Below are 25,660 nucleotides of genomic sequence, written 5' to 3'. Positions count from 1 at the left end.
CTGAGGGTGAATAATGTAAAAGGAATTGCCACAGGAAGAGGATCCTACAGAAAGGTAGGATTAAAAATTTCAAGTTGGGATGCTGAGGGGCACTCTTTATTTCAACAAAGAAGAGGTCTGCATTGCCAAGTACTTCTGATCTGATCTAAAATGTGTCCACTGAGCTTAGCTATTTAGGTCTCTAAATAGATGATGGGAGCCCTAGGGTTAATGGTGACTTTGTTTTTGTTTGTTCATTTGTTTTTGTTATGGGAGGCATGGGAGCATGTTTAAATGATGATAAGAATGAAGCAATAGGGAAGGATAGTGAAGGGAGTAACTCAGTAATAAATTCCTTGGGTGACAGGAAGGGATGGGATCTGGATCCAAGGTGGAGAGATTAGCCTTAGATAAGAAGAGGAACATTCTTCCTATTTTATCAGGATTGAAGGTGGAAGGAATAGGTGGGGATGCATTTGGGTTAGCGCATTTGATGGCAGAAAGTTGAGAGGATGGATACAGTCTACTGAGGCCTCTTCTAAATCTGAGATGTGTTATCTGTGCTTCTGCAGGGCACCATGCAGATTGGAGAACAAGCAGAGAGAACAGCTTAAATTCTTCCCAACTAATAGTCTTTCTATTGGTCTGATTCTGTAACAGGAATGATCAACATTTTACATGGAATGGGTTTAAGGCTCCTTGCTTTGGGACATCACACACCTTTTATGGTGAGAGATGTTTATTTTGCTTATTGTTTTTGAAAACACATCTCACACCTTAATAATAAAAAAATGCTGGGCTGGTGGACTAACTTGAGTTGTGTATGTTTGTTTTCAGCACATTGGCATGGCTCATAACTACAGGAATAGCAGTCAGGCTGTGCAAGCTGTCCGTGATGCTGGCTATGAAATATCTTTGGGTTTGATGCCTAAGTCAATAGGACCCTTAACATTTGTGTTCACAGGAACTGGTAATGTTTCTAAGGTAAATTTTACCTGACTTCCTTTTGTAAAACAATCCAAAACTTTGAAACTAACCCAAATGATGTGGGCAGGCATTTTGTGGGTATTTCAAATTGACTGAAGATTCTATTTTAGGCAATTTTCTTACCAACATATTTTTCTCATAGTGAAAAGTAGTAATGATCTAAATATATGTGTGTATGTGTATATGTGTGTGTATATATGTGTGTGTGTGTATATGTGTAAGTGTATATACACACACACACATATAGCTTTTAGTTTATTGCTAGCTATCTGAGTCTTGGAATACTTTTTCTTCCTTTCTTTTTCTTTTTTTAAAAGAGATAATTCGGCCGGGCATGGTGGCTCACGCCTATAATCCCAGTACTTTGGGAGGCCGAGGCAGGCGGATCACCTGAGGTCAGGAGTTCAAGGCCAAACTGGCGAATATGGTAAAACACCACCTATACCAAAAATACAAAAATTAGCCATGCATGGTGGCGCACACCCATAATCCTAGCTACTAACGAGGCTGAGGCAGGAGAATCGCTTGAACCTGGGAGGCAAAGGTTGCAGTGAGCCGAGATTGCACCACTGCACTCCAGCCTGGGTGACAGAGCGAGACTCTGTCTCAAAATAAATAAAATAAATAAATAAATAAATAAATAAATAAATAAATAAATAAATAAGATAATTCATTGTTAACAGTGTAAAGGTCTGTTCTGAGGGTGATCTGTTTTACTTCCGTCACCAAAATGTCCATGAATTTGAAAGTGACCTCACGATGTCCATTTTTTAAGACTACTTGGAGTTTTGCAAACAAGATGTTAAGAAGATTCATTTAAGACTGGAATTCATGCTTTCTTCCTTCTCTGGTGGTTTTAAGAATGTGTTTGTAATCTCCTACAGAAACTTGTAATTGTAAAATAATTCCTTCTTCAAAGAAAATATTTTACAAATAGGATATCATTCTTATTATATTGTGAGGTAAGCATCCAATTATTTCTTTTGTAAGAAATATAATTTCCCCATTTGAAATAATTTCTGCAATGGATCTAAAATAAATAGAAATATTTTTTCCCTCATTTCTAAACACTCTTATTGATACTCTGAGTAGCTTAAATAAAAAAGAAAAAAATTAAAGCCCCTTCTAAGTGTGCTGTTCAAACAGGAATAAAAGCTAGCTAGCAGGCTGGTTGTAAACAACTCATCTGTATTTCTGTGTTGCAGTCCTGGCTGTAGGGAAGGCAAGTGGAGCTATGTAATTGTTGGGAAAATGATCAGATCTTTGCAGAAAACCATGTTGATTCTTTTTCTATTGATTTTTGGATTTTTACTCATGTGTTATTTGTAGGGAGCCCAAGCAATCTTTAATGAGCTACCTTGTGAATATGTGGAGCCCCATGAATTAAAAGAAGTTTCCCAAACTGGAGGTAAGGGACAGGAGATGACTTTTAATGTTTTTAACAGTCTATGTTATAATATTTTATCACCATAAATTTTTATTATTTGCCACCCACTTTACTAATGTCTTTCTCCTTTGCAAGACCTCAGAAAAGTGTATGGGACAGTGTTAAGTCGTCATCATCATCTTGTCAGGAAAACAGATGGTGTGTATGATCCTGCAGAGTATGACAAACATCCTGAGCGCTACATAAGTCGTTTTAATACTGATGTGAGTATCGTATTCACCTTTTAAGTTGGTTGCTTATGATACAGTGTAGGTAGGCTATTTTCAAGGAGAGAAATTATGAATTGCACATTGGCTTTCAGTTTTCCTGTTGTGAGTCCTTTGGGTATCATGAGTTGGCCTCTGGAGCTATCATCTTTTAGGGTATTCGGAGTAGTCTTGCTTAGTGCTTTTGGTGGTTTCTGTGGATACACTCTTTGTTTCACTGTCTCCATTTCTGCTTCAGGTCTACATGTGCCCAATAGCTCTAAGCCATTTCCTGTGCGTTATTGTTTTCTGTATTTATCCTGGACTTGTTAGCACTGTGGGCAAGAGCATAATGCCTATGACGTTTGGTCTCAACATGGCCACAAATTGCAACCGTAATCTCAGCCGGCAATCTTGAAATGCATGCCATTGATTATTAGGGTGAGGGTTAAATAGTGTGCCTATACAAGTGCAGACCATCCCCACTGTATGAAAAAGCTATTATACTTACAAATCAAATCCTTCGATGTGACACACTGGCTATATCTTATAACAAATAAAATGTATTTGTGTCTTCTATAGTCATTGGCCATGCAACAATCTTCCCCCAGATAAACTAACAAACCAAAAAATAGATAAAACAAAAAATGCATGCATTTATTGTGAAAAAGAATGCTTTAAATAATTTTAAATATGTTTGACCAACATAGCATTTTCAGATTCTGGTATGAAGTTTAGCCCTTATATCATGCAGGGCATGTTAGGGAAAAGAACACTTACCTTCAGCTTGAGATGTTTGAAGAAGAAAAATTATGAACATAGTTTCAAACTGAAAAATTTTGAATCTAAGAAATCTTTATTCCTTCTCATTTCCCCAGTCACAGAAGTATTGGTGATTGGATGCATCCTAAAACTGATACTGACCTAGTTGCCATGTATGCATGTATGTAGCACATTGCTCCATAGAGCTTACAGATGTTATCCGATTTAATCTTCACAGCATTCCTTTGAGGAATGGGGTGTGTATTATCCCCATCTGGCAAGTAAGAAAAATAGAGCCCAGGGAAGTTGAGGTAGCATGATTTAGGTCATACCCTACTGGTATTAGAGCTGGAAATATAATTTTAGGTCCACTGTTTTTTGTTTGTTTGTTTTGTTTTTGTCCTTTCATTTTTCTTCGGCATGCAATACATTATAGAATGAACATATTAATGTATTTATAGTCATATATTTCTCTGTCATGGGGTAATTCTACACTGAAATCTGGGTGGCTATTTATTATCTTTGCCTCAAAAGATGGACACTGACATGGACAATAAGAAAATCAATTAGAAGTTACATTTAATTATTTCTCATAGAATTTACTGATAGCTCTCTTTCAGTATACTGTATTAAAATAGGCTATTTTCTATTTTCTTGAACCTGGAACTTGCATTACAGATTGCACCCTATACAACTTGCTTAATTAATGGAATCTACTGGGAACAAAACACTCCTCGCCTCCTAACCCGCCAAGATGCTCAGAGTCTCCTGGCTCCAGGCAAGTTCTCAGCTGCTGGTGTGGAAGGCTGCCCTGCATTACCACACAAGTAAGGATTCTACTTCAGCAACAATAGTAGTTTTGACCAGCTGCTTCCATTATTAGAGGATCAAATATCACATATCACAGGACTTGATTTCTAATGACTACTTCTCTGCCTTATCTTTCTTGACCTCTTGGCAGTACTCAACACTGTTAACCATCCCTCCTTCTTTTTTTTTTTTTTTTTTAAATTTTATTATATGTATTTATCTTTAGAGATGGGGTCTTGTTATGTTTCCCAGGCTGGTCTAAATCTCTGGACCCCAAGCAGACCTCCTGCCTTGGCCTCCCAAGGTATTGGGATTATAGGCATGAGCTACCATGCCCAGCCCACCTCTACTTCTTGAAACATTCTTCTTTTGTCTTCTGTGATGCCCCATGCAGCTCTGAAACTATTTCCTCAGAGAAGTCTTCTCTTGTTTCTCCATTCTCATCTCTATCTCTAGTCTGTTACTCTGTTTTTTGTTTTGAAATTCCTCATTTATTTTCTCGTGTTTATGATTTTTCTCCCTCTTCCTAGAACTTAATCTCCTTAAGGATAGGGGGTCTGTTTCTCTTGGCCACAAGCACCTAGTACGTTGCCTGATATATAATAGGCATTGAAATATTTATTAAATATTGAATTAACTAATTAATAAATATTTGTGAAAGAGTAAAAGATATGTTTGCTTTTCTAGGCATGTAACTGGCATCAAGTAAATGCCAAGGGAATGCTAGGAGCAACACCATCACCAGGGTTTAGAAGAAAGCAGAAGCATTGGGCGCAGCAAACCTTAAAGGGAGGAATGAGGAGAACAAGAATTCCAAGTGAAAGGATTGGTGCTTAATAAATATGGAGCTACCAAAGCATATTTAGGGTGCTGAATGTGTTAGTCTAGCTCTACATTGGTTCATGTATGCAAGTGGTAATTGGAGATTGGGCAGAAAAATTGTAGTCAACTTTTTGAATGCTGGACTGAGACTTTTGTTCATAATTCTAGAGATTTCTGTGTAACCACATGTAAAACTATATAGTACTAAGCAGGGTGGAGATAGCATAATTGAACCTTTCTGAGTTATTTAGAGATAACTATGTTAACTTTAGTCTGTTAATGATTTCTCTAGGAAAGCAATTTTCTGCTTTTGTTTCCTTTTTTCTTTTCTTTCTTTCTTTTTTTTTTTTTTTTGGAGACTAAAATTCATACTTTGAAGATTCTCTGTATCACAAAACAGTGCAGAGTTCTGAAGAATGAGCGCTAGGAAAAAGACCCCAAAAGCCTGGAAAATATTTGGGATCCACATTGAAAATTGTTCCAAACTCCTTTTTATTAGTCTTGTTGGAGACTTCAGAATTTCATCCTCTCATCTAAGTATTGATGTTATTTTCAGACTTGTGGCAATATGTGACATTTCAGCTGACACAGGAGGGTCTATAGAGTTTATGACTGAGTGTACAACAATAGAGCGTCCCTTTTGCATGTATGATGCAGACCAGCATATTATTCATGACAGGTGAGTTTGCTAAAGTTGTTAGATAATATTCCTCACTTAGTTACATTGATATACTACTCTAAAATGCTCAGTATTTCACATCTTTATGAAGTTATGAAAATTTGGAGAGATATACTCAAACATACTAAAATTTGACAAAAAAAATGCACATATGAACACACACATATACACACACACATATATTTAAATGTGAGACGGGTTACTGAAAAAAGGAAAACGTTTTGTTTGAAAAGTTTTGTTTATTTTCACGTATACTTTTATACAAAATTACAAATGATAACGAGGCAAATATAATGGAGTAGACATCTGGAAAAGTCAGAACTTACAAATAATGTTTCGTGCTTCTGAATAAACCACACTGCTTCTCTTAGTGTTGAAGGCTCAGGGATCCTGATGTGCTCCATTGACAATTTGCCGGCACAGCTCCCAATTGAAGCTACAGAATGCTTTGGAGACATGCTCTACCCTTATGTTGAAGAAATGGTGAGCAGACCGGTAATATCAGTAACAACTCCGTGGCTTTAAATTGAATAATGGGGTAATTCTGTGAATGTTCTGGTCCTCTGTATCTAAGAAATCTGTTGTAAACTGAAATGCCAGCCCTTCCCTGAAATACATACTGATACTATTTTATTTGACATAATCTGCTTACTTTGTCTCGGGGTATATGATGATATCACTGCCTTCATGCTTAATTACAATTACATCTCTTTCCCATTATAGGTCTTTTATTAAGAATGTTCACCACATATGAGATAAAACATGCTTTATTTTTAATTCTTTGCCATCTATGTCAGTTCATATTGGGGCACTCTTATTGTGCCATAATAACCAGATCTGAAAAATTAGAAATATAGAACATTTTTATTGGGTTCTGGTCACCAATAGTTAAGTGGCAGCTTATGTTGAGGTCATGTATTTTTCTTCTGTGATCATTGATTAGCTAATGAAATACCATGTTATCTAAATTCCATTTTCTTTATCAAAGAAAATTTTTCTTATTTCAGTTTTTATCCTAAGCATTCATAGCCTTCCTGCTTTATTTTTATTTCAGACTGTCTGCCTCTGCCAATGATTCCAATATAAAGAATGGCTCTTGCTCTTTTCATCTATATTTTCCCTCATAAGCTCTCACACTAAAATAGAACAATAGTTAGTGGGGCAAGAATAAATGAAATTTCCAGTCTGTGATCTTCTTTTCTTTCAAATAGTATTCCATTTTGACCCTTTCTTTTTCCTATTGGAATATGTCAACAGGGAGATGTAGCAGGCTTGAGAAACTGTAGGCAGCAGGCACTGTCATGGTTAGACATGATATTGGACCTACTATGTGCAGGAAGTGCTCAAAGTACTAAATATATTTTAATTTTAAGTACTCATAAGAACCATATTAGGTAAGTACCATCATTAAATCCATTTTACACATTATAAAACAAATACAGAGAATTTAAGCATGTTTTGCTGATGCAGTCAGTGCTGGATCTGCAATGTGTCTGGAGTTGGTGCTGAGGGATTAAAGAAGCAGGAAAAGGAGAGTACAAATGCTGGGCTTTGCTGGAGACATCAACTTGCTTTATGGCCTTGAGCAGGGCACTCACTTCCTTTCTGAGCCTCAGATATTTCATCTGTAACATGAGGTTGTAATGAATACATAATCTTATTTTATTTTATTTTATTTTTTTTGAGACAGAGTCTCGCCCTGTCACCCAGGCTGGAGTGCAGTGATGCAATCGCGGTTCACTGCAACCTCCACCTCCCGGGTTCAAACGATTCTTCCTGCCTCAGCCTCCTGAGTAGCCAGGACCACAGGTCATGCCACCACGCCAGGCTAATTTTTGTTGTTTTTAGTCGAGATGGGGTTTCACCATGTTGGCCAGGCTGATCTTGAACTCCTGACCTCGTGATCCACCCGCCTTGGACTCCCAAAGTGCTGATATTACAGGCATGAGCCACCGCGCCCAGCCATGAATACATAATCTTAACAGTTTCTCTACTTCTAAAATTTTATAATGGTAAATGTTTAAGTGGCCAAACTGTATGTATGTAAAAAATGCAATAATATATTTACCAAGATGTTTACCATTTTTGATGTTCTTCATTCATTTCCCTTTGGCATCATTTCCCTGCAGACTGAATAACTTAATTTATCACTTCTTACAGTACAGGTTTGCTGGTGACAGATTCTCTTAGTTGTCCTTTATCTGAAAATGTCTTCATATTCTCTATTCTGCTAATCAGACTTTTCTGTGCATTTTTAATTTCCAATGTTCTATTTTCAGTTCTAGAATTTCTGTTGGGTTCTTTTTTAAAAATTTTGTTTTGGTATTTTCTCTTTCTCTGCAGACAGTTCCTATCTTTTCATTAATTATGACTGTATTTTTCGTTATTGCGTGGGACATAGTTATAAAAACCACTTTACAATGTTTATCTCATACTTCCAACTTTCTGGGTCCATTTGCAGTTGAACTTTATTGATTGTCTTTTCCCTTGAGAATTGGTCATAGTCTTCTGGTTTTCATAGATTGAATAATTCTGGATTATGGCCTGGATGATGTGGATATTATGTACATTTATCAAATGCATTTTCTGTATTCATCGAGAAGATCATTTTTTTCTTTTCTCTGTTAATATGTGAATTTTGTCAATTGGTTTTCAAATATCAAACTAACTTCACATTCTTAGGATAAATCCAACTTGGCTGTATGTTAACCTTTTATTTATGACTAAGTTCAGGTTGCTAAGGAATATACCAAAATTTATTAATCTGTTTTACCATTGGTAGACATTTGGGGTTGTGGAGATATATATGTATCTCCACATTATTTTGTTGAGTTGGTACATAGATTTATCTTGTTTAGGATTATTAATATCTATGTTCATGAGAGAGCTTAATCTATAACTTTATTTTATTATAAGGTCTTTGTCAGGTTTGGATATTAAGGTTATGTTGGACTTAAAACAAGTTAGAGAGTATTTCCTTATTTTTGGTCTCAGGAACATTTTACATGAAATCAGTGTTAGTTCTACTTGATACAATTCATTAGCAAAACGATTTGGGTTGGTAGCATTTTTGTTTGTTTCTTTTTTTAGTTTTAAGGGTAAGTTTTAAAATTATAGATTATATTTTATTTAAAAACAAGAATGTTCAGATTTTTATTTTTCTTTGTCAATTTTGGTATGCTTATTTTCTAGGAATTTATATTTCATCTAAGTTGTAAACTTTATTGTCATAATTTTTTTTAGTAATAACCTTATTAACTCTTTAATAGATTCTGTAGTGATTTCTCTTTTTCCGGATGTTGGTTGGGTATGCCTTCTGTTTTTTCTTAATTGTTTTACCTGGAATTGATCAATTTTATTAGTCATCTCAAAAAATCAGTTCAACTGTGGTGATCATCTCTATTTTATATCATTTTCTGTTTTCTTAATTTATAATCTTACCTATACTATATTCTTTAGTTTACTTTACTGAGAGCTTAGTTAACCTTTCTTTTCATAATTTCTTGCAATAAGTGCTTAGGTAATTATTTTCCTGTGTTTCTCTTTAGCAATACGTGCATTTAAAGCCATTAGATTTACTTTGAGTACAGCCCATTTTTGATTGTATTATTTGCTGTTTTGTTCTTTGACTTTCTTGTATATTCTGGGTATTACTTCCTTCTGAGACGTATAGTTTGCAAATACTTTCTCCTATTCTGTTGTTTCTTCACTCAATTGATTTTTTGTTTGTTTGTTTTGCTGTGCAGAAGCTTTTTAGTTTGATGTAATTCCATTTGTCTGTTTTTGGGTTTTGTGCTTGTGCTTTTGAGTTCTTATCCAAAAAATTCTTAACCAGGTCAATGTCATGAAGCATTTCCCCTATGTTTTTTTTTCTTCTTCTAGTAGTTTCATAGTTTTAGGTCTTCTATTTAAGTGTTTAATCCATTTTGAGTTGATTTTTTTATATGATGAGAAATAGGGGGTCTAGTTTTATTCTTCTGAATGAGATATCCAATTTTCCCAGCACCATTTATTGAAGAGACTCTTCTTCCCTTAATGTTTGTTCTTGACACTTTTCTCCAAAACTGGTGGATATAGATGTATAGATTTCTTTCTGGGCTTGCCTTTCTGTTCCATTGGTTTTTGTGTCTGCTGTTATGCCAGTACCATGCTGTTTTGGTTACTATTGATTGTAGTATATTTTGAAGTCAGGTAGTGTGATGCCTCCAGCTTCATTCTTTTTGCTAAAGATTGTGTGACGATTTGGGGTCTTTTGTGATTTCATACTAGTTTTAGGATTGTCTTTTTTATTTCTGGGAAGATTATCTTTTTTTTTTTTTTTTTTTTGGTAAGGATTGCCCTGATTTGGTAGATTGCTTTGGGTAGTACGGGCATTTTAACAATATAAATTCTTCCAGTCCATGAACATGGGAATATCTTTACATTTGTTTTTGTTTTCTTCAATGTCTTTCATCAATGTTTTACAGTTTTTAGTATAGAGATCTTTCATTTCCTTGGTTAAATTTATTCTTATGCATCTTATTTTTGTTGTGGCTATTGGAAACGGGATTTTTTTTTTCAGATTGTTCACTCTTGGCATATAGAAATGCTACTAATTTTTGTATGTTGATTTTGCATTCTGCAATTTTACTAAATTTATCAGTTCTAACAGTGTTTTGATGGAGTCTTTAGGGTTTTCTATATATAAGATTTCGTCATCTGCAAACAAGGACAATTTGACTTCCTGCTTTCCAATTTGGGTGCCTTTGTTTTCTTTATTTTTGCCTGGTTACACTGACTAGAACATCCAGTACTATGTTGAATAGTAGCATCCTTTTCTTGTTCCATATCTTAGAGAAAAAGCTTTCAATTTTCCGTGATCAGTATGATGTTAGCTGTGGGTCTGTCAAATATGGCTTCTATTTTGTTGAGGTATGTACCCTGTATGCCGAATTTGATGAAAGTTTTTATCATAAGGTGATGTTGAATTTGTCAAATACTTTTTTCTGTTTCTGTTGGAATAATCGTATGGTTTTTGTCCTTCATTCTGTCAATGTGATAAATTATGTTTATTAATTTGCATATGTTGAACCATTCTTGCACCCCTGGAATGAATCCCATTTATTATGGTGAATGCTCTTGTAAATATGCTGTTTAATTTGGTTTTCTAATATTTTGTTGAAAATTTTTGTATCTATGTTCTTCAGGGATATTGGCCTGAAGTTTACTTTTTTTGTTACGTCTTTGTCTGATTTTGGTATCACATTAACACTGGCCTTGTAGAATTAGTTTGGAAGAATTTCCTCCTCCTTGATATTCTGGAATAGTTTGAGAAGAATTGGTATTAAATCTTCTTTAAATGTTTGGTAGAGTTCAGTAGTGAAACCATCAGGTCCTGGGCTTTTCTTTGATGGGAGACTTTTTATTACTGATTCAATCTCGCTGCTTGTTATTGATTCGCCTATTCAGATTGTTTTTTTTTTTCTGGTTCAATCTTGGTAGCTTGTATGTGTCCAGGAATTTGTTCATTTCTTCTAGGTTTTCCAATTTTTTGGCATATCATTGTTCATAATGCTGTCTTATGATCCTTTGTATGTCTGTGGTATCAGTTGTGATGTCTCCTTTTTCATCTGTGTGTTTTTGTTTTTTTTTTTTTGAGTTGTGGGTGATTTGTTATGCAATATTGTTGCAGAAGCTAATACATACTTAAAAAAAACTGGTAGGTTCAGGGGTACATGTGCAGGTTTGTTCTATAGGTAAACTTGTATCACGAGGGGTGGATGTACAGATTATTTCGTCACCAGGGTATTAAGCCTACTACCCAATATTTATTTTTTCTGCTCCTCTCCCTTCACCCTCAGGAAGGCTCCAATATGTGTTGTTCCCCTCTGTGTGTCCATATGTCCTCATCATTTAGCTCCTGCTTATAAGGGAGAGCATGCGGTATTTGGTTTTCTGTTCCTGCATTAATTTGCTAAGGATAATGGCTTCTAGCTCTATCCATGTTCCTGCAAAGGACATGATCTCATTCTTTTTTATGGCTTCATAGTATTCCATGGTGTACCACATGTTTTTTATCCAGTCTATCATTTATAGGCATTTAGGTTGAGTCCATGTCTCTGCTGTTTATAATAGCGTCCAATGAGCACTCTTTACAATAGCATGTGCTTGTGTATGTGTCCTTATGATAGAACATTTTATATTCCTTTGGGTATATACCCAGTAACGGGATTGCTGGGTTGAAGAGTAGTTCTGTTTTTAGCTCTTTGAGGAATTGCCACACTGCTTTCCACAATGGTTGAACTGATTTTTACTCCCACCAACAGGGTATAAGCATTCCTTTTTCTCCACAACCTCACCAGCATCTGTTATGTTTTGACTTTTTAGTAATATCCATTCTGACTAGTGTGAGACGGTATCTCATTGTGGTTTTGATTTGCATTTCTCTAATGATCAGTGATGTTGAATTTGTTTTCATATGCTTGTTGACTGCATGTATGTCTTCATTTGAAAAGTGTCTGTTCATGTCCTTTTCCCAGTTTTTAATGGGGTTGTTTGTTTTTTCTTGTAAATGTAAGTTTTTTGTTTTTTTTTGAGACGGAGTCTCGCTCTGTCGCCCAGGCTGGAGTGCAGTGGCGCAACCTCAGCTCACTGCAAACTTCGCCTCCCGGGTTCACGCCATTCTCCTGCCTCAGCCTCTCTGAGTAGCTGGGACTACAGGCATCCGCCACGACGCCCGGCTAATTTTTTGTATTTTTAGTAGAGACGGGGTTTCACCGTGGTCTCGATCTCCTGACCTCGTGATCCGCCCACCTCGGCCTCCCAAAGTGCTGGGATTACAAGCGTGAGCCACCGCGCCCAGCGTCAATTTAAGTTTTTATAGAAGCTAGATATTAGACTTTTGTCAGATGCATAGTTTGCAAATATTTTCTCCCATTCTGTAGATTGTTTACTCTGTTGATAGTTTCTTTTGCTGTGCAAAAGCTCTTTAGTTTAATTAGATCCCATTTGTTGCAATTGTTTTTGGTGTCTTCATCATGAAATCTTTGCCAGTTCCCATGTCCAGAATGATTTTGCCTAGATCATCTTCCAGGGTTTTTATAATTTTGGGTTTTACATTTCATTCTTTAATCCACTTTGAGTTGATTTACACCATTTTACATGCTGTAAGGAAGCGATCCAGTTTTAATCTTCTGCATATAGCTAGCCAGTTATCCCAGCACCATTTATTAAACAGGGAGTCCTTTCCTCACTGTTTGTTTTTGTCAGTTTTGTTGAAGCTCAGATGGTTGAAGATGTGTGGCCTTATTTTTGAGCTCTCTATTCTGTTTTATTGGTCTTTTTGTCTGGTTTTGTGCCCGTCTTATGCTGTTTTGGTTACTGTAGCCCTGTAATATAGTTTGAAGTCAGGTAGCATGATACCTCTAGCTCTGTTTTTTTTTCCTTAGGATTGCCGTGGCTATTCAGCTTCCTTTTGGTTCCATATGAATTTTAAAATAGTTTCTTTCTAGTTCTATGAAGAATGTCATGGGTAATTTGATAAGAATAGCATTGAATCTATAAATTGCTTTGGGCAGTATGGCCATTTTAATGACACTGATTCCCCTTGAAAACTGGCAACAAGGATGCCCTCTTTCACCACTTGTATCCAACATAGTATTGGAAGTCCTGGCCAGAGCAATCAGGCAAGAGAAAGAAATAAAAAGCATTCAAATAGGAAGAGAGAAAGTCAAATTATCCCTTTTTGCAGATGACATGATTCTATATCTAGACAACCCCATAGTCTTAGCCCAAAAATTAAGCTGATAAACAATTTCAGCACTTTCAGGATACAAAATCAACGTACAAAAATCACTAGCATTTCAATACACCAACAACAGTCATCTAAAATTGTATTTATTTGAGTCTTTTCTCCTTAGACAGACTTGGGGTTTGTTGATTTTGTTTACCTTTTCAAACAAACTCTTTGTTTCATTGATCTTTTGTATTTTTTTAAGTCTCTGTTTTGTTTATATCTTCTCTAACCATCATTATTTCTTTGTGTCTATTAATTTTGGGTTCAGTTTGTTCCTGTTTTTCTTGGTCCTTGAGGTACAACATTGGGTTATCTGAGATCTTTGTTCTTTTTTGAAATAGGCATTTCAAAATTGCTATAAACTTCCTTCTGAGTACTGCTTTTGCTGTATCCCATAGGTTTTGGTAGGTTGTGTTTTCATTTTCATTTGTCTCTAGAAATTTTTAAATTTCACTTTTAGTTTCTCCATTGACTCCTTGATTGATGAGGAGTGTGTTGTTTAATTTGCATGTGTTTGTAGTTTCCAAAGTTTCTCTTGTTATTGATTTCCAGCTTCATACCATTGTGATCAGAAACAATACTTGATATGATTTCAATTATTTTGAATTTGTTAAGACATATTTTGTGGCCTACCATATGGTCTATTCTGGAGAGTGTTCTATATGTACTAGAGAAGAATGCGTACACTGGTGCTACTGGATAAAAAGTTCTATATTTATCTATTAGGTCCATTTTGTCTAAAGCACAGATCAATTCCAGTATTTTCTTATTAATTTCTTTCTGGTTGATCTTCCCATTTTTGAAAGAGGGGTATTGAAGTCTCCTACTATTATTGTATTGGTATCTATTTTTTACCTTCATGTTGATTAATTAATATTTGCTTTATATGTTTAGGTGTTCCAATGTTGAGTGCACATGTATTTACAATTGCTATGACTTCTTAATGACTTGAGCTCTTTAATAATGACTTTCTTTGTCGCTTGTGAAAGTTTTTGTGTTAAGTTTTTTCTATCTAGAATAAGAATTGTCCCTGTCCTCTGTTGGTATTATTTGCATGGAATATCTTCTTTCATCCCCTTTGAGGGATGAAAGCCTATGTGCATTCTTAAGGTGAAAGTGTGTCTCTTGTGGGAAGCATATACTGAGAGCTTATTTTTTTTTTTTTTCCTCCTTGCAACTTTTATTTTAGGTTCAGGGGGTACATGTGCAGTTTTATTACATGAGTAAATTGCATGTCACTGGGATTTGGAGCACAAATGAATTCGTCACTAAAGTAGTGAGCATAGTACCTGATAGGTAGTTTTTCAGTCTTCACCCTCCTCCCATCCTCCACCCTCAAGTATACCCTGGTTTCTATTGTTCCCTTCTTTGTGTCCATGGGTACTCAGTGTTTAGCTCCCACTTATAACTGAGAACATGTGGTATTTGGTTTTCTGTTCCTACATTAATTTGCTTAGGATAATGGCCTTCAGCTGCATCCAGATTGCTGCAAAGGACATAGTTTCATTGTTTGTTTGTTTTTGAGGCTGTCTTGCTCTGTCACGCAGGCTGGTGTAGTGGCACCATCTCATTTCACAAACCTCCGCCTCCTGGGTTCAAGCAATTCTCCTGCCTCAGCTTCCCCAGTAGATGGGATTACAGGTGCCCACCACCAAGCCTGGCTAATGTTTATATTTTTAGTAGAGACAGGATTTCACCATGTTGGCCAGGCTGGTCTTGAACTTCTGACATCAGGTGATCTGCCCACCTTGGCCTCTCAAAGTGCTGGGATTACAGGTGTGAGCCACTGTGCCTGGCCAATTTCATTCTTTTTTATGGCTGCATAGTATTCCATGGTGTATATATACCACATTTTCTTTATGCAATTCACCACTGATGGGAATCTAGATTGGTTCCATATCTTTGCTATTGTAGAGCTTTGTCTTTTTAACCCATTCAGCCACTCTGTGTTTTAATTGAACAATTTAATCTGTTTACATTAAGAGTAATTATTGATATGCCAAGGACTTACTACTGCCATTTTGTTAATTGTTTTCTGATTGCTTTATAGCTTATTTGTTCTTTTTTTCCTCTCCTTCTGTTTATCTTTGTGATTTAGTGATTTCCTTTAGTGCTAAATTTATATCCTTTTATCTTTATCATTTGAATATCTGCTTTAGTATTTTGCATTGTGGTTACCACGAGGCTTACATAAAATGTCTTATAGTTATAATAGACTATTTTATACTAATAACAACTTAAATTCAGTTGCATACAAAAACTCTAGACTTCTACCTTCCCACCAGTGTGTGTGTGTGTGTGTGTGTGTGTGTGTGTGTGTGTGTGTGTGTATTCACATTTCTTTTTTACCTTTCCGAGTTGGGTGCAACCAGTTAATATTTTTTGACGTCACAATTTACATCTTTTTAGCTTACATATTTCTTAATACTTTATTGTAGCTATCATTATTTTTGACTGTTTTGAATTTTAACTTTCATCCTAGAGTTATATATACCTATGTTTTTCAGAGTGCCATAGTAGTATCGGGGTATTCTGAATTTGATTGTGTATCTACTTTACCAGTGAATTTTTTAATTTTATATGTTTTCATGTTAGTAATGTTCTTTTTTCTACTTGAAAAACTCCCTTAAGCATTTCTTACAGAGCAGCTCTAGTGGTGAAGAATTCCCTAAACTTTTGCTTGTCTGGGAAAGACTTTATTTCTTCTTTTTTTCTGAAGGACAGCTTCAGTGTGTAGCATTTTTGGCTGGCAGTTTTCTGTGCTTCAGCACTTTGAATATATCATCCCATTCTCTCCTGGCCTGCAGGATTTCTACTGAGAAATCTGCTGATAGTCTAATGGAGATTCCCTTATATGTAACATGATATTTTTATCTTGCTGCTTTTAATATCATTTGTCTTTGGTTTTTGACAGTAATTATAAAGGGACCTCTTTGGGTTAACTCTGTTTGGAGATTGTTGAGCTTCATATATTTGGATGTTCATCTGTCTTCCAAGGCTTGAAACATATTATTTTTCATTTATCAAAAATTTATATTCATTAATTTTATTTTATTTATTTATTTATTTATTTTTTTGCCTGCTCAGATATATTCATTAATTTTAAAGTTTTACATTTTTAAAAAAAGTTATCTATATTGTCTTTTTATTTTTTGAACATATTAATCACAATTTAGAATCATTTTTGTTAATTCCATTACACTTCTTGGTTCTATTTATGTTCCCTGTTTTTTTCCTTGTTTTTTATGGTTTTCAGTAAATTCTTACCTTTCAATATATTTATTTATTTTTGGTTGAATGCTAGACATTGCATATTCAAAATTTTAGAGATGACTCGAGGCTCTGGATGTTCTGTGATTTTCCTCCAGATAATATATTCTTTGTTTTGGGCAGTGGGATAGACAAGGATAAAGGTTAGGAGAAATTCACCTAAATTCAGTTAGGATGAAGTAATTTAAATCTAGGTTTCAGTCCTTTGGAGAACTGACTTTTTCAAATTACCATTTATTTTAGATACATGAAAACCATTTTCTATTTATTTTAATACGGTAAATAAATTCTCTGTTACCAGCACTTTCTAGGAACAGTTTTCTTGTTGTTAGTTGGGTGAGTGAGCTAGATCTTAACCTATAGTTAGGGAGGAAAGATTGTCTCATTGGCCCTCCCCTGTCCACCAGAAACAGCAATGCTAACTTATATGCCATTACTTCTTGGCAGTATATTCAAGAATTGGGTTCTTTGAGAGGGACTAATATATATACCCATTACTTCTTGGCAGTATATTCAAGAGTTAGTTTCCTTGGGAGAAAAGAGGAGGAATAGAAGGTTGCTGAAATGTTAATATGAGACATCTTACTTTTTTTGTTGTCTCTGACTCAATTTTGCAAGATAATGTGAAGAGGGTGTGAATGACTTTCTAGGTCTACTCAGTCAAGTCACTTTTGCTACCACCTTTGAAATGCTGATGTACCTATACATATAACTACTAATACTGATACTGATCTGAGGGAGACCCCTTACTGCAGGGTTGGTGGGCTTGCTGAGTGGAAAACCTCATTCTCTACTCCTAATAGAACAGTTTGAACTTTTGGAATGGAGTAGAGGCCCTTGAAGGGAGGACTATAGCTATAAAGCTTGTAAAGATATTTGACAACATGCTTAATATGATACATTTAACTGGTTGGAAAGGATAAGCTTTTTTGTGTTCACAGCAAGCAAAGATGATTATAATCCAATTTTAGTTTTAAAATTGGGACTTGTGCTGAAACACCATAGTCTTGTGGGCAGAGTTGATTGCTTGTAGAAGACTTCTATTACCAATCACTTATACTTGGTGATCCTCAGAAAACTGTTTCTTAAATTCTTTTTTTCCCTTGATTAATATTTTAATATGGATACAAACACCAAGAGGCTTTCTTTGCAGTGTCATTTATCTCTTACAAATCTCATTTTCCTTTCAGATATTATCAGACGCGACACAGCCTCTTGAAAGTCAGAATTTTTCTCCTGTGGTGAGAGATGTAAGTTGTGAGAAGAATATTTTTTCATAAATGTATTTTTTCTACTACCATTTTTGCTCCCTTCTCTCTGTTTCTCTCTCTCTCCATCTTTGTCATTCTGTCTCTTCTCTATCAGTCATAAGACCATGTTTGTAGGACTAAAATGTGGATACTAAAGAAATGTCTTGTGTCATATACATTTAGGCAGTGATTACATCCAACGGTACATTACCTGATAAATATAAATATATCCAGACACTCCGGGAGAGCAGGTAAGTATTGTTCAAATCCTCTTGTTTTATACATTTATTCTTATCTTGGAATTCATGAGTATTTTTTAATGCTTCAGTGGGAGTTCTTAATATTAGGTTTGTAGAATATATGCATTTTGATAATGTTTGAAAATGTAGGAAATCCAACCTAAGTGGCTGGCTGAAACCACTGTGACTGTTTCCCACTTAACAGTAGCGTAGCATCATTTTGGCTTTCTAATAGCCTGTGTAGACGTATGGGTAAGCAAGCAAAAATCCAAAAGGATTATCCTTCAGGTAACTTCTTGTTTTTCTCTAGCTTTTGATACATGGTCATGCCTCAGTTATTTTCTCAAAGGAAAATGAGCACACTAGCTTTTCTGTGGTGCTTTCAGTTTGGGTTTTAGTTGAGGATTTGGACTCTCTTTTTTTTAGTATAATGTTCAGGAAAGTGAATTCGTGGTTACAAATTCAGAGAGTTGTGAATAAACGATTGATGAAAATAAGAGGTAGTTTTCTCCAGGGATTCTTATTAGGGGGAAGGTGCCAAAAAGTAATGTAGCAAATCTACTCAAGAGAATAGTTACTTTAGAAAGGTCTTTAGCCAAGGCCTTTGTCTCCTTAATTGATTTTACTACTTAAAGTTTGAAAACATTAATTTTATTTTTTTGGAATATTCTGGTCTCCTCCAGCCAATTGCCCTTGATCTGTGTTTATATCTACTCTGCTGGTTTTTTCACATTAAAATAGGAACCCATATACTGAAGTCTCAGGAGAAACCAGAGTTGGGAAACAACACAACACAACTGTTTTATCTTCTTTTTCAGTGGTTCTACCTACAAGTAGTAAAGAAAGAGATCTGCCCAGATCAAGTGTACTATAGTTAGGCCTTTTCCATATGTGCTGGTTTGATTATAGTTACTTTTTAATGTGTCAGTGAAATATACTGGCATAAGACACTAAGTATTTACTTTTTTTCTTTGTGAATAAGAGAAGCTAACTCCATAACCCTATAGGAGAGTTTCTTACAGGTAAAACTTCACATCTGTTTGTTTTTCATAGCTCTATGTTTTGGTTCTCATCATCTGATGGTCTTTTACACTACTGATACTAGTGACATGTCTAACATGACTGGTCATGATGATATCTTCTGTCTTATGTGTGATATTTCATGAAGCAGCAGGTTTACTTGGCTGCAATTGCTAGAACTTGCTGCCCTCTTTCCTGATGGAAACTTGTGCTAAGATACTGATAATAAAGGTTGCATTTTGAAAGGAAATTTACTTTATATTGAACCCTGCCTTATTCTTCTGTTCTTTTCATCACTTAGCACGTGATTATTAACCTGGAGTCTGGGGTTTGGGGGTACTGGTGGGCTGGACAGTATTAGAATCTTGGAGTGAGTTTCTGTTTTGAGCATTTGGTATTTGGAATGTTTTAATTATACAAACTATAGAAAATATTGTTAGACAGAATATATAATAACCGAATAATAGTGGTTCTCTCTGGAAGGTGAAATGGGAGACAGTAGTAGTTAAATGAGACCTCTTCACATCAGTAATATGTGTGCTGGGGTATAGAAGGACAGGAATTTTTTTATACTTATATTTATTTTTTTTTTTTTTAAATTAATGAAAAGTTTTTTGGGTTAATGTTCAAGAGACATTATGGCCTAAAGATTCTAAATAACAGAGCCTACTTCAGTCCCTGGCACTAGGCCATTTCTATGGTTTCATGTTGATAACAGGGAATTTGATTCAAAAAATATTTAATGAGTAAATTCCATATTTAAGACAAAACGTGCTGAGCATTAATGGGTTTATAAAGATGGGTAAGTCTTAGATGCTGCCTTGGAGGACATAGTTTGTGGGAAAGACAGAAAGTCATCTGCCTGGAAGGTATGAATATAAATTCCAGCAGAATAAACTGTTCAAGAATTAAAAAAATGCCTAACACTAGTCTTTGGTTTCTACATTTAACCCATGGCATGTGTGACTCAAAGTCATGGTTTTGAGTATTTTCAAGTGACTCTAAAGATATATGACAAAACAATTTCTAATATGGATAATAATATTCTCTTCCTCAAATTGTTGTCTTCTGTGATTGTTGTGAGGAATAAATAAGGTTTCCAAGGTAAAACCCCTTCCATGATTTTGAATCGCATCTTCTGGAATGATAAGATGTGAGACCAAGTTACTCAATCACGAGTAAGCCAAGAAAAGGTCCAGCATCTGCACCTCACTAGTAATACTGGGAATTCATGAAATACGTCTATACATCTCTAGATATATATCCCAGAGATGTCAGGTCTATTGCTCTTCATTGTACAAAATGTAAAATAATTTTTAAAAATGTTGATATAGGGAACTCATTCATGTTGAAATTCTTATTTTAAGTTATGTGAAGAGAAAATGTTGCTTCATTATTTAGGTTTTAGTATGATTTGTGGACAGCAAGATTCTGTTATTTAAAAAAAAATTTTTAATTAGCCCTTTCCCTTTTTTTTTTTTTTTTTTTTAAATAGGGAACGTGCTCAGTCACTTTCAATGGGCACCAGGAGAAAGGTTTTGGTTCTTGGATCTGGCTACGTATCTGAGCCTGTATTGGAATATTTATCAAGAGATGGCAATATAGAAATAACAGTAGGTAAATAAGCCCTAATTTTTGAAGAAGAAAAATATGTTTTATAGCATGTTGACTTCTACATTTTAAAAGACTACTTTGTTTCTGAAATTTGAAAATTTATTTTTGGAGATGTTAAAATATATTTTACTCTGATATATCTAAAAATGTGACTTTTAATTCTTGAAATAGGCTCTGACATGAAGAATCAAATTGAACAGTTAGGCAAGAAATATAATATTAATCCTGTTAGCATGGACATTTGTAAACAGGAAGAGAAGCTGGGCTTCTTGGTGGCAAAACAGGATCTTGTCATCAGGTCAGTATCTGGCAAGAAATGAGTTTCATATCTTGGTTGTTGTTATTTCTTTTCTCTTATTTTTCTCTTTCTGAAACTTTCACTTCTCCTCTCTTCATACTCTTTTGGAGTAAAGTTTTTAATTGAAGTATGGGTCCAGAAGGTGTACAAATCGTAAGTATATAGCTCAATGAATTTTCACAAAGTGAACACACTCTGTGATGATTATCTGTGTCAGGAAACATAGTATCAATAATTCCTCAGAAGCCCTCCTGGTTCCTCTTTCTATTCACTTACCCTGTCCTCTAAGGGTAATCACTATCCTGGTTTCTGACATTTAGTTTTTGCCTGCTTTCAAACTTCATATGATTGGAATCATTCAGTATATCCTTGTTTGTGGCTGCCTTCTTCCATTCAATGTTGTGATTATGAGAGTCATTTGTGCTATTGTCTGAAATGATAGTTTATTCATTCTCATTGCTGTGTAGTATTTCATTATGTGAATGTACTATTGTTATTTCTTTGACTACTATAGATATTTAGGTTGTTTCTGGATTTTGTCTATTATAAGTCACACTGCTATACACATTTCAGTATTTGTCTTTTAGTGACCATTTCACCAAAACAGTAATTATACATTTCTGTCGGGTATATACTTAGAAGTGGGATTGCAGGTCATAAGGTATTAATGTTTATATACTTTAGTGTCTATTTTATCCTTTGTAGTCATAAAGCTTAAATGAAATAAGTAGATTATTTAGCTTTATGACCATTTTAAATCTCATCATAGCAACAGATCTTGAAATACAGTGTTACTAACTAACAAAAATGCAGATGTAACATCTAGATACAGAGTTACATGAGATTACATGAGATTTACTTTATAACTAAATTTGGTTATGATATTTGAGTACATATGTACAAAAGGAAAGAAACAACAGACATCAGGGCCTGCTTGAGGGTAAAGGGTGGGAGAAGGGTGAGGATCAAAAAACTTTCTATAGGGTACTATGCTTATTACCTAGATAACGGAATAATCTGTACACCATACCCCCGTGACACAATTTACCTGTATAATAAACCTGCACATGTACCCCTGAACCTAAAATAAAAGTAATAAATAAATAAATAAATAAATTTGGTTTGGAAATGTCAAAGTGATGAGAATAGTCATTCATTCTTAGAATTTTCCCAGTATGAGAGGAAGAAAGTTATCTGTTCGGTTATAGTGATTACCTAATCACTTTCACAGATCAGATTCAAATTATATCTTTGGAGGAGGTTCTGTGATGTTCTGCTTTAAAAAAAAAAAAGTCTTGGAAAACATAATGAAAGGTAGTTCTGTAGGTTGGCATTTTTACATTTCTCTTGATATGTTTAAATATAGGCTAATTTCATGCACTGAAAATGTTACTCAATTTATACAAATTTTATGAGCATTAATTTTTATTTAGAAAAAATTGACTAATGACCAACTGAACCTCTCTGGTATTACTATGAAAAGAAATCCTGATTCAAAATAGAATGATCTAGCCTTCTGAGTAGAACAATAACTTATTTTGCCACACATAGGTACCTAAATGTATCATTTTTAATTAAAAGTAAAATAACACAATAAAATCCATTTGAAACAAAATCTGAAATAAAATGTGACAAGATAATGGACAAAGACATCAATCTATTAATATGTCCAAATTTTAAAATTTAGCAAACAAGTGGCCTTCAATAAGATTTAGCATTAGCAAAATCTGTTTTATATTTAATGTTTTCTCATTTGGTGTATTTTCTATGCTGAATAATGGTAATGCCATTAAACAGTGTTATCCTATAGCATTCCTTAAATTTTTTTTTTCTTTTTTTTGAGACAGTCTCATTTTGTCACCCAGGCTGGAATGCAGTGGCACAATCTTGGCTCACTGTAACCTCCACCCCCCAAACTCAAGTGATCCTCCCATCTCAACCACCCAAGTAGCTAGGACTACAGGCACATGCCACTATGCCTAGCTAAAGTTTGTATTTTTAGTAGAGATGGGTTATCACCATGTTGCTGAGGCTGGTCTTGAACTCCTCGAGCAATCTACTTGCCCCATCCTCTCGAAGTGCCAGGATTACCATAAGCCACCATGCCTGGCCAAATGTTTTATTTTTTAAGTTGGGGAAGGAATGTTTTGATATAAACACAGTAATAGGGACTACAAAAAAAATGAGTAAAGAATATGTTTCACAAAATTTTTTTAGTAATATGTACAATTCTCATAGTTTTAATTTTTCAAATTTAGTTTTTAATAATTTAATACAAAGTAGTAATTGATTTCAGTGTTTCTTTGAAAATTCCACATGCATTTTGTGTGTATTTTTCACAAGTGACATCTTTGACATTTTGGAGTAATTGGGTTGGAGTCAACTTAAATAATTTATGTCCCACTGAATGCTTACTATATCATATTCGAGACGAATTATGAACTCTAATCCCTTCGTCTTAAAAAGTACCACCAGGCAAAGTCCTATCATTCTACTTCTCAGCCTATTATAAGGCCAAAGTTTTAAAATATTATTAGATCTCAGTAAAATTTTGATTGGGCAAGTTTAATATGAAGAATGTGATTTAAAAATTTCTGCTTAACCTTTAAGATAATGACATTGCACATTTTCTATTAATATTTGGTTCTAATAGTTTTGCAAGTATTTTACTCAGTGGCTTCTAAAGGTCTACCAAATTTGTTAGCAGTAATTCTTTTTGGTTTAAAGAAACAAAAACATAGAGACCAGGAGATTTTGATACTGATAAAAGACATACACAATTTTATTCTGCATTATAATAAATTTAAATAGCAATACTCTATTAACCTGAGGAGGAATAAATGCCTGAAAAGTAGTTTTATTGTTTTTTTTCTATGAAGTAGAGAAAATCTGAAGTATGCAGAATGAATTTGACAAGTACAATGATACAGTGTGATATTGTTTACATTGGTTTTTATTTTTTTTGTTGGTACCGTAGACAGCTTTACTAAATAGGCATTAAAAAACAACTTACATGTTGTCATGTAATTAACAGGGTATTTTATTATTCCTAGAATAGAATATGGATATACTCATTTTTATAACACTCATATTTATGAAAATTTAATTTATTGTGATTATGCAGTCCCAGAACCAAATTACTATACCACAGCCAAATTTGTTGAAAATCGAATCAAAGTTGAGCTTTGAGTACAGCATCATCGTTGTTCACCATGTGGATTTTTAGCCATTTTGATAGCCTTTACACTGATCAACACCATTAAAGCCTGTCTCCTCCTTGGGCCTTCCTGGAGTCTACTCAATAATGTAATACATGAGCTGTAGAAATATAGGGATGAATGGAACAAATTCTATTAAATTTTATAAAGATATAACTGGATGCATGCAGAGGAAGGATATCTGGCTTTGGGGGAATCTGGGAAAGCTTTGTGGAGGAAAATAACTTTTTGGAAATTTCTTAAAGCGGCAGGTATAATTTGGATTGGGGTTTTCTGTCTTGGGTTTTCCACTAAAATAGGGCTGCTGTTCTTTTTGCCTTCACATCTTCCAAATGGCTGGCAGGAAGTGTCAAACTAGGTCAAGATGGCCCATGTATTACATTATTGAGTAGACTCCAGGAAGGGCCCAAGGAGGTGATAGGCTTTAATGGTGTTGATCGATGTAAAGGCTATCAAAATGGCTAAAAATATTGTTCACCACATGGTGAACAACAGATGATGCTGTACTTAAAGCTCAACTTTGATTGGGTTTTCAACAATTTTGGCTTTGGGATTATAATTTGGTGCTGGAACTGCATAATCACAAGCAATCAAATTTTCATAAATATGAGTGTTACATTCATATAAATGAGTATATCCATAGTCTATTGTAGGAATAATAAAATATTCTGTCAATTACATGACAATATTTAGGTTGTTTTTTTTATTGACTATTTGGTAAAGCTGTCTACAGTACCAACAAAAAAATAAAAACCAACATAAACAGTATCATACTACATCATTGCACTTGTCAAATCCATTCTGCATACTTCAGATTTTCTCTAGTTCATAAAAAAAAATAAACAATAAAACCGCTTCTCAGGCATTTATTCCTCATCAGGTCAATAGAATAGAGTATTGCTATTTAGATGTGATAACAGGGTGAATTTATTCTGTGGCCCAAAGGGAGTCATTGATCATGTCCAAGGGAATATTTATTTATTTTACTTTCAACTTTTATTTTACAATCAGGGGTTACATGTGCAGGTTTATTACAAAGGTATATTGTGTGATTCTGAGGTTTGGAGTATCAATGAATCTGCCACCAAGTAGCAAGCATAGTACCCAGTAGGTTGTTTTTCAGCCCCTGCTTCACTTCTTACCTCTTCCCTTTTGTAGTCCTCAGTGTCTATTGTTTCCATCTTTAATTCCATGTGTTCCCAATGTTCAGCTCCCACTTACTTGTGAGAGCCTGCAGGATTTGGTTTTCTGTTTCTGTGTTAGGTCACATAGGATACTAGTTTCCAGTTGCACCCATGTTGCTGCA

The 25,660-nt window shown here is 34.8% G+C and overlaps 1 protein-coding gene across 3 annotated transcripts in view; it reads left to right on the top strand.

Annotated features, from left to right (window-relative positions):
• The window catches only part of AASS (aminoadipate-semialdehyde synthase), a 70,620-nt gene that overhangs the window by 25,509 nt on the left and 19,451 nt on the right, over positions 1-25,660 (top strand). For 2 of the 3 annotated variants that reach the window (XM_058426251.1, XM_058426254.1), the window contains 11 exons: positions 640-707; positions 817-963; positions 2,296-2,374; positions 2,489-2,616; positions 4,039-4,187; positions 5,549-5,671; positions 6,043-6,166; positions 17,906-17,965; positions 18,149-18,216; positions 20,720-20,841; positions 21,010-21,136. In XM_058426251.1, coding sequence (XP_058282234.1) covers positions 640-707; positions 817-963; positions 2,296-2,374; positions 2,489-2,616; positions 4,039-4,187; positions 5,549-5,671; positions 6,043-6,166; positions 17,906-17,965; positions 18,149-18,216; positions 20,720-20,841; positions 21,010-21,136 — 1,195 coding nt within the window. The remainder of the gene's footprint in view (positions 1-639; positions 708-816; positions 964-2,295; positions 2,375-2,488; positions 2,617-4,038; positions 4,188-5,548; positions 5,672-6,042; positions 6,167-17,905; positions 17,966-18,148; positions 18,217-20,719; positions 20,842-21,009; positions 21,137-25,660) is intronic. The other variant, XM_058426262.1, reaches the window with a different exon arrangement.

This window comes from Hylobates moloch, unplaced genomic scaffold, assembly GCF_009828535.3.
Source record: "Hylobates moloch isolate HMO894 unplaced genomic scaffold, HMol_V3 SCAFFOLD_1, whole genome shotgun sequence".
Classification (NCBI taxonomy): Eukaryota; Metazoa; Chordata; class Mammalia; order Primates; family Hylobatidae; genus Hylobates; species Hylobates moloch.
The sequence above is the reverse complement of the archived record's forward strand: the minus strand, read 5'-3'. Positions and strand labels throughout refer to the sequence as shown.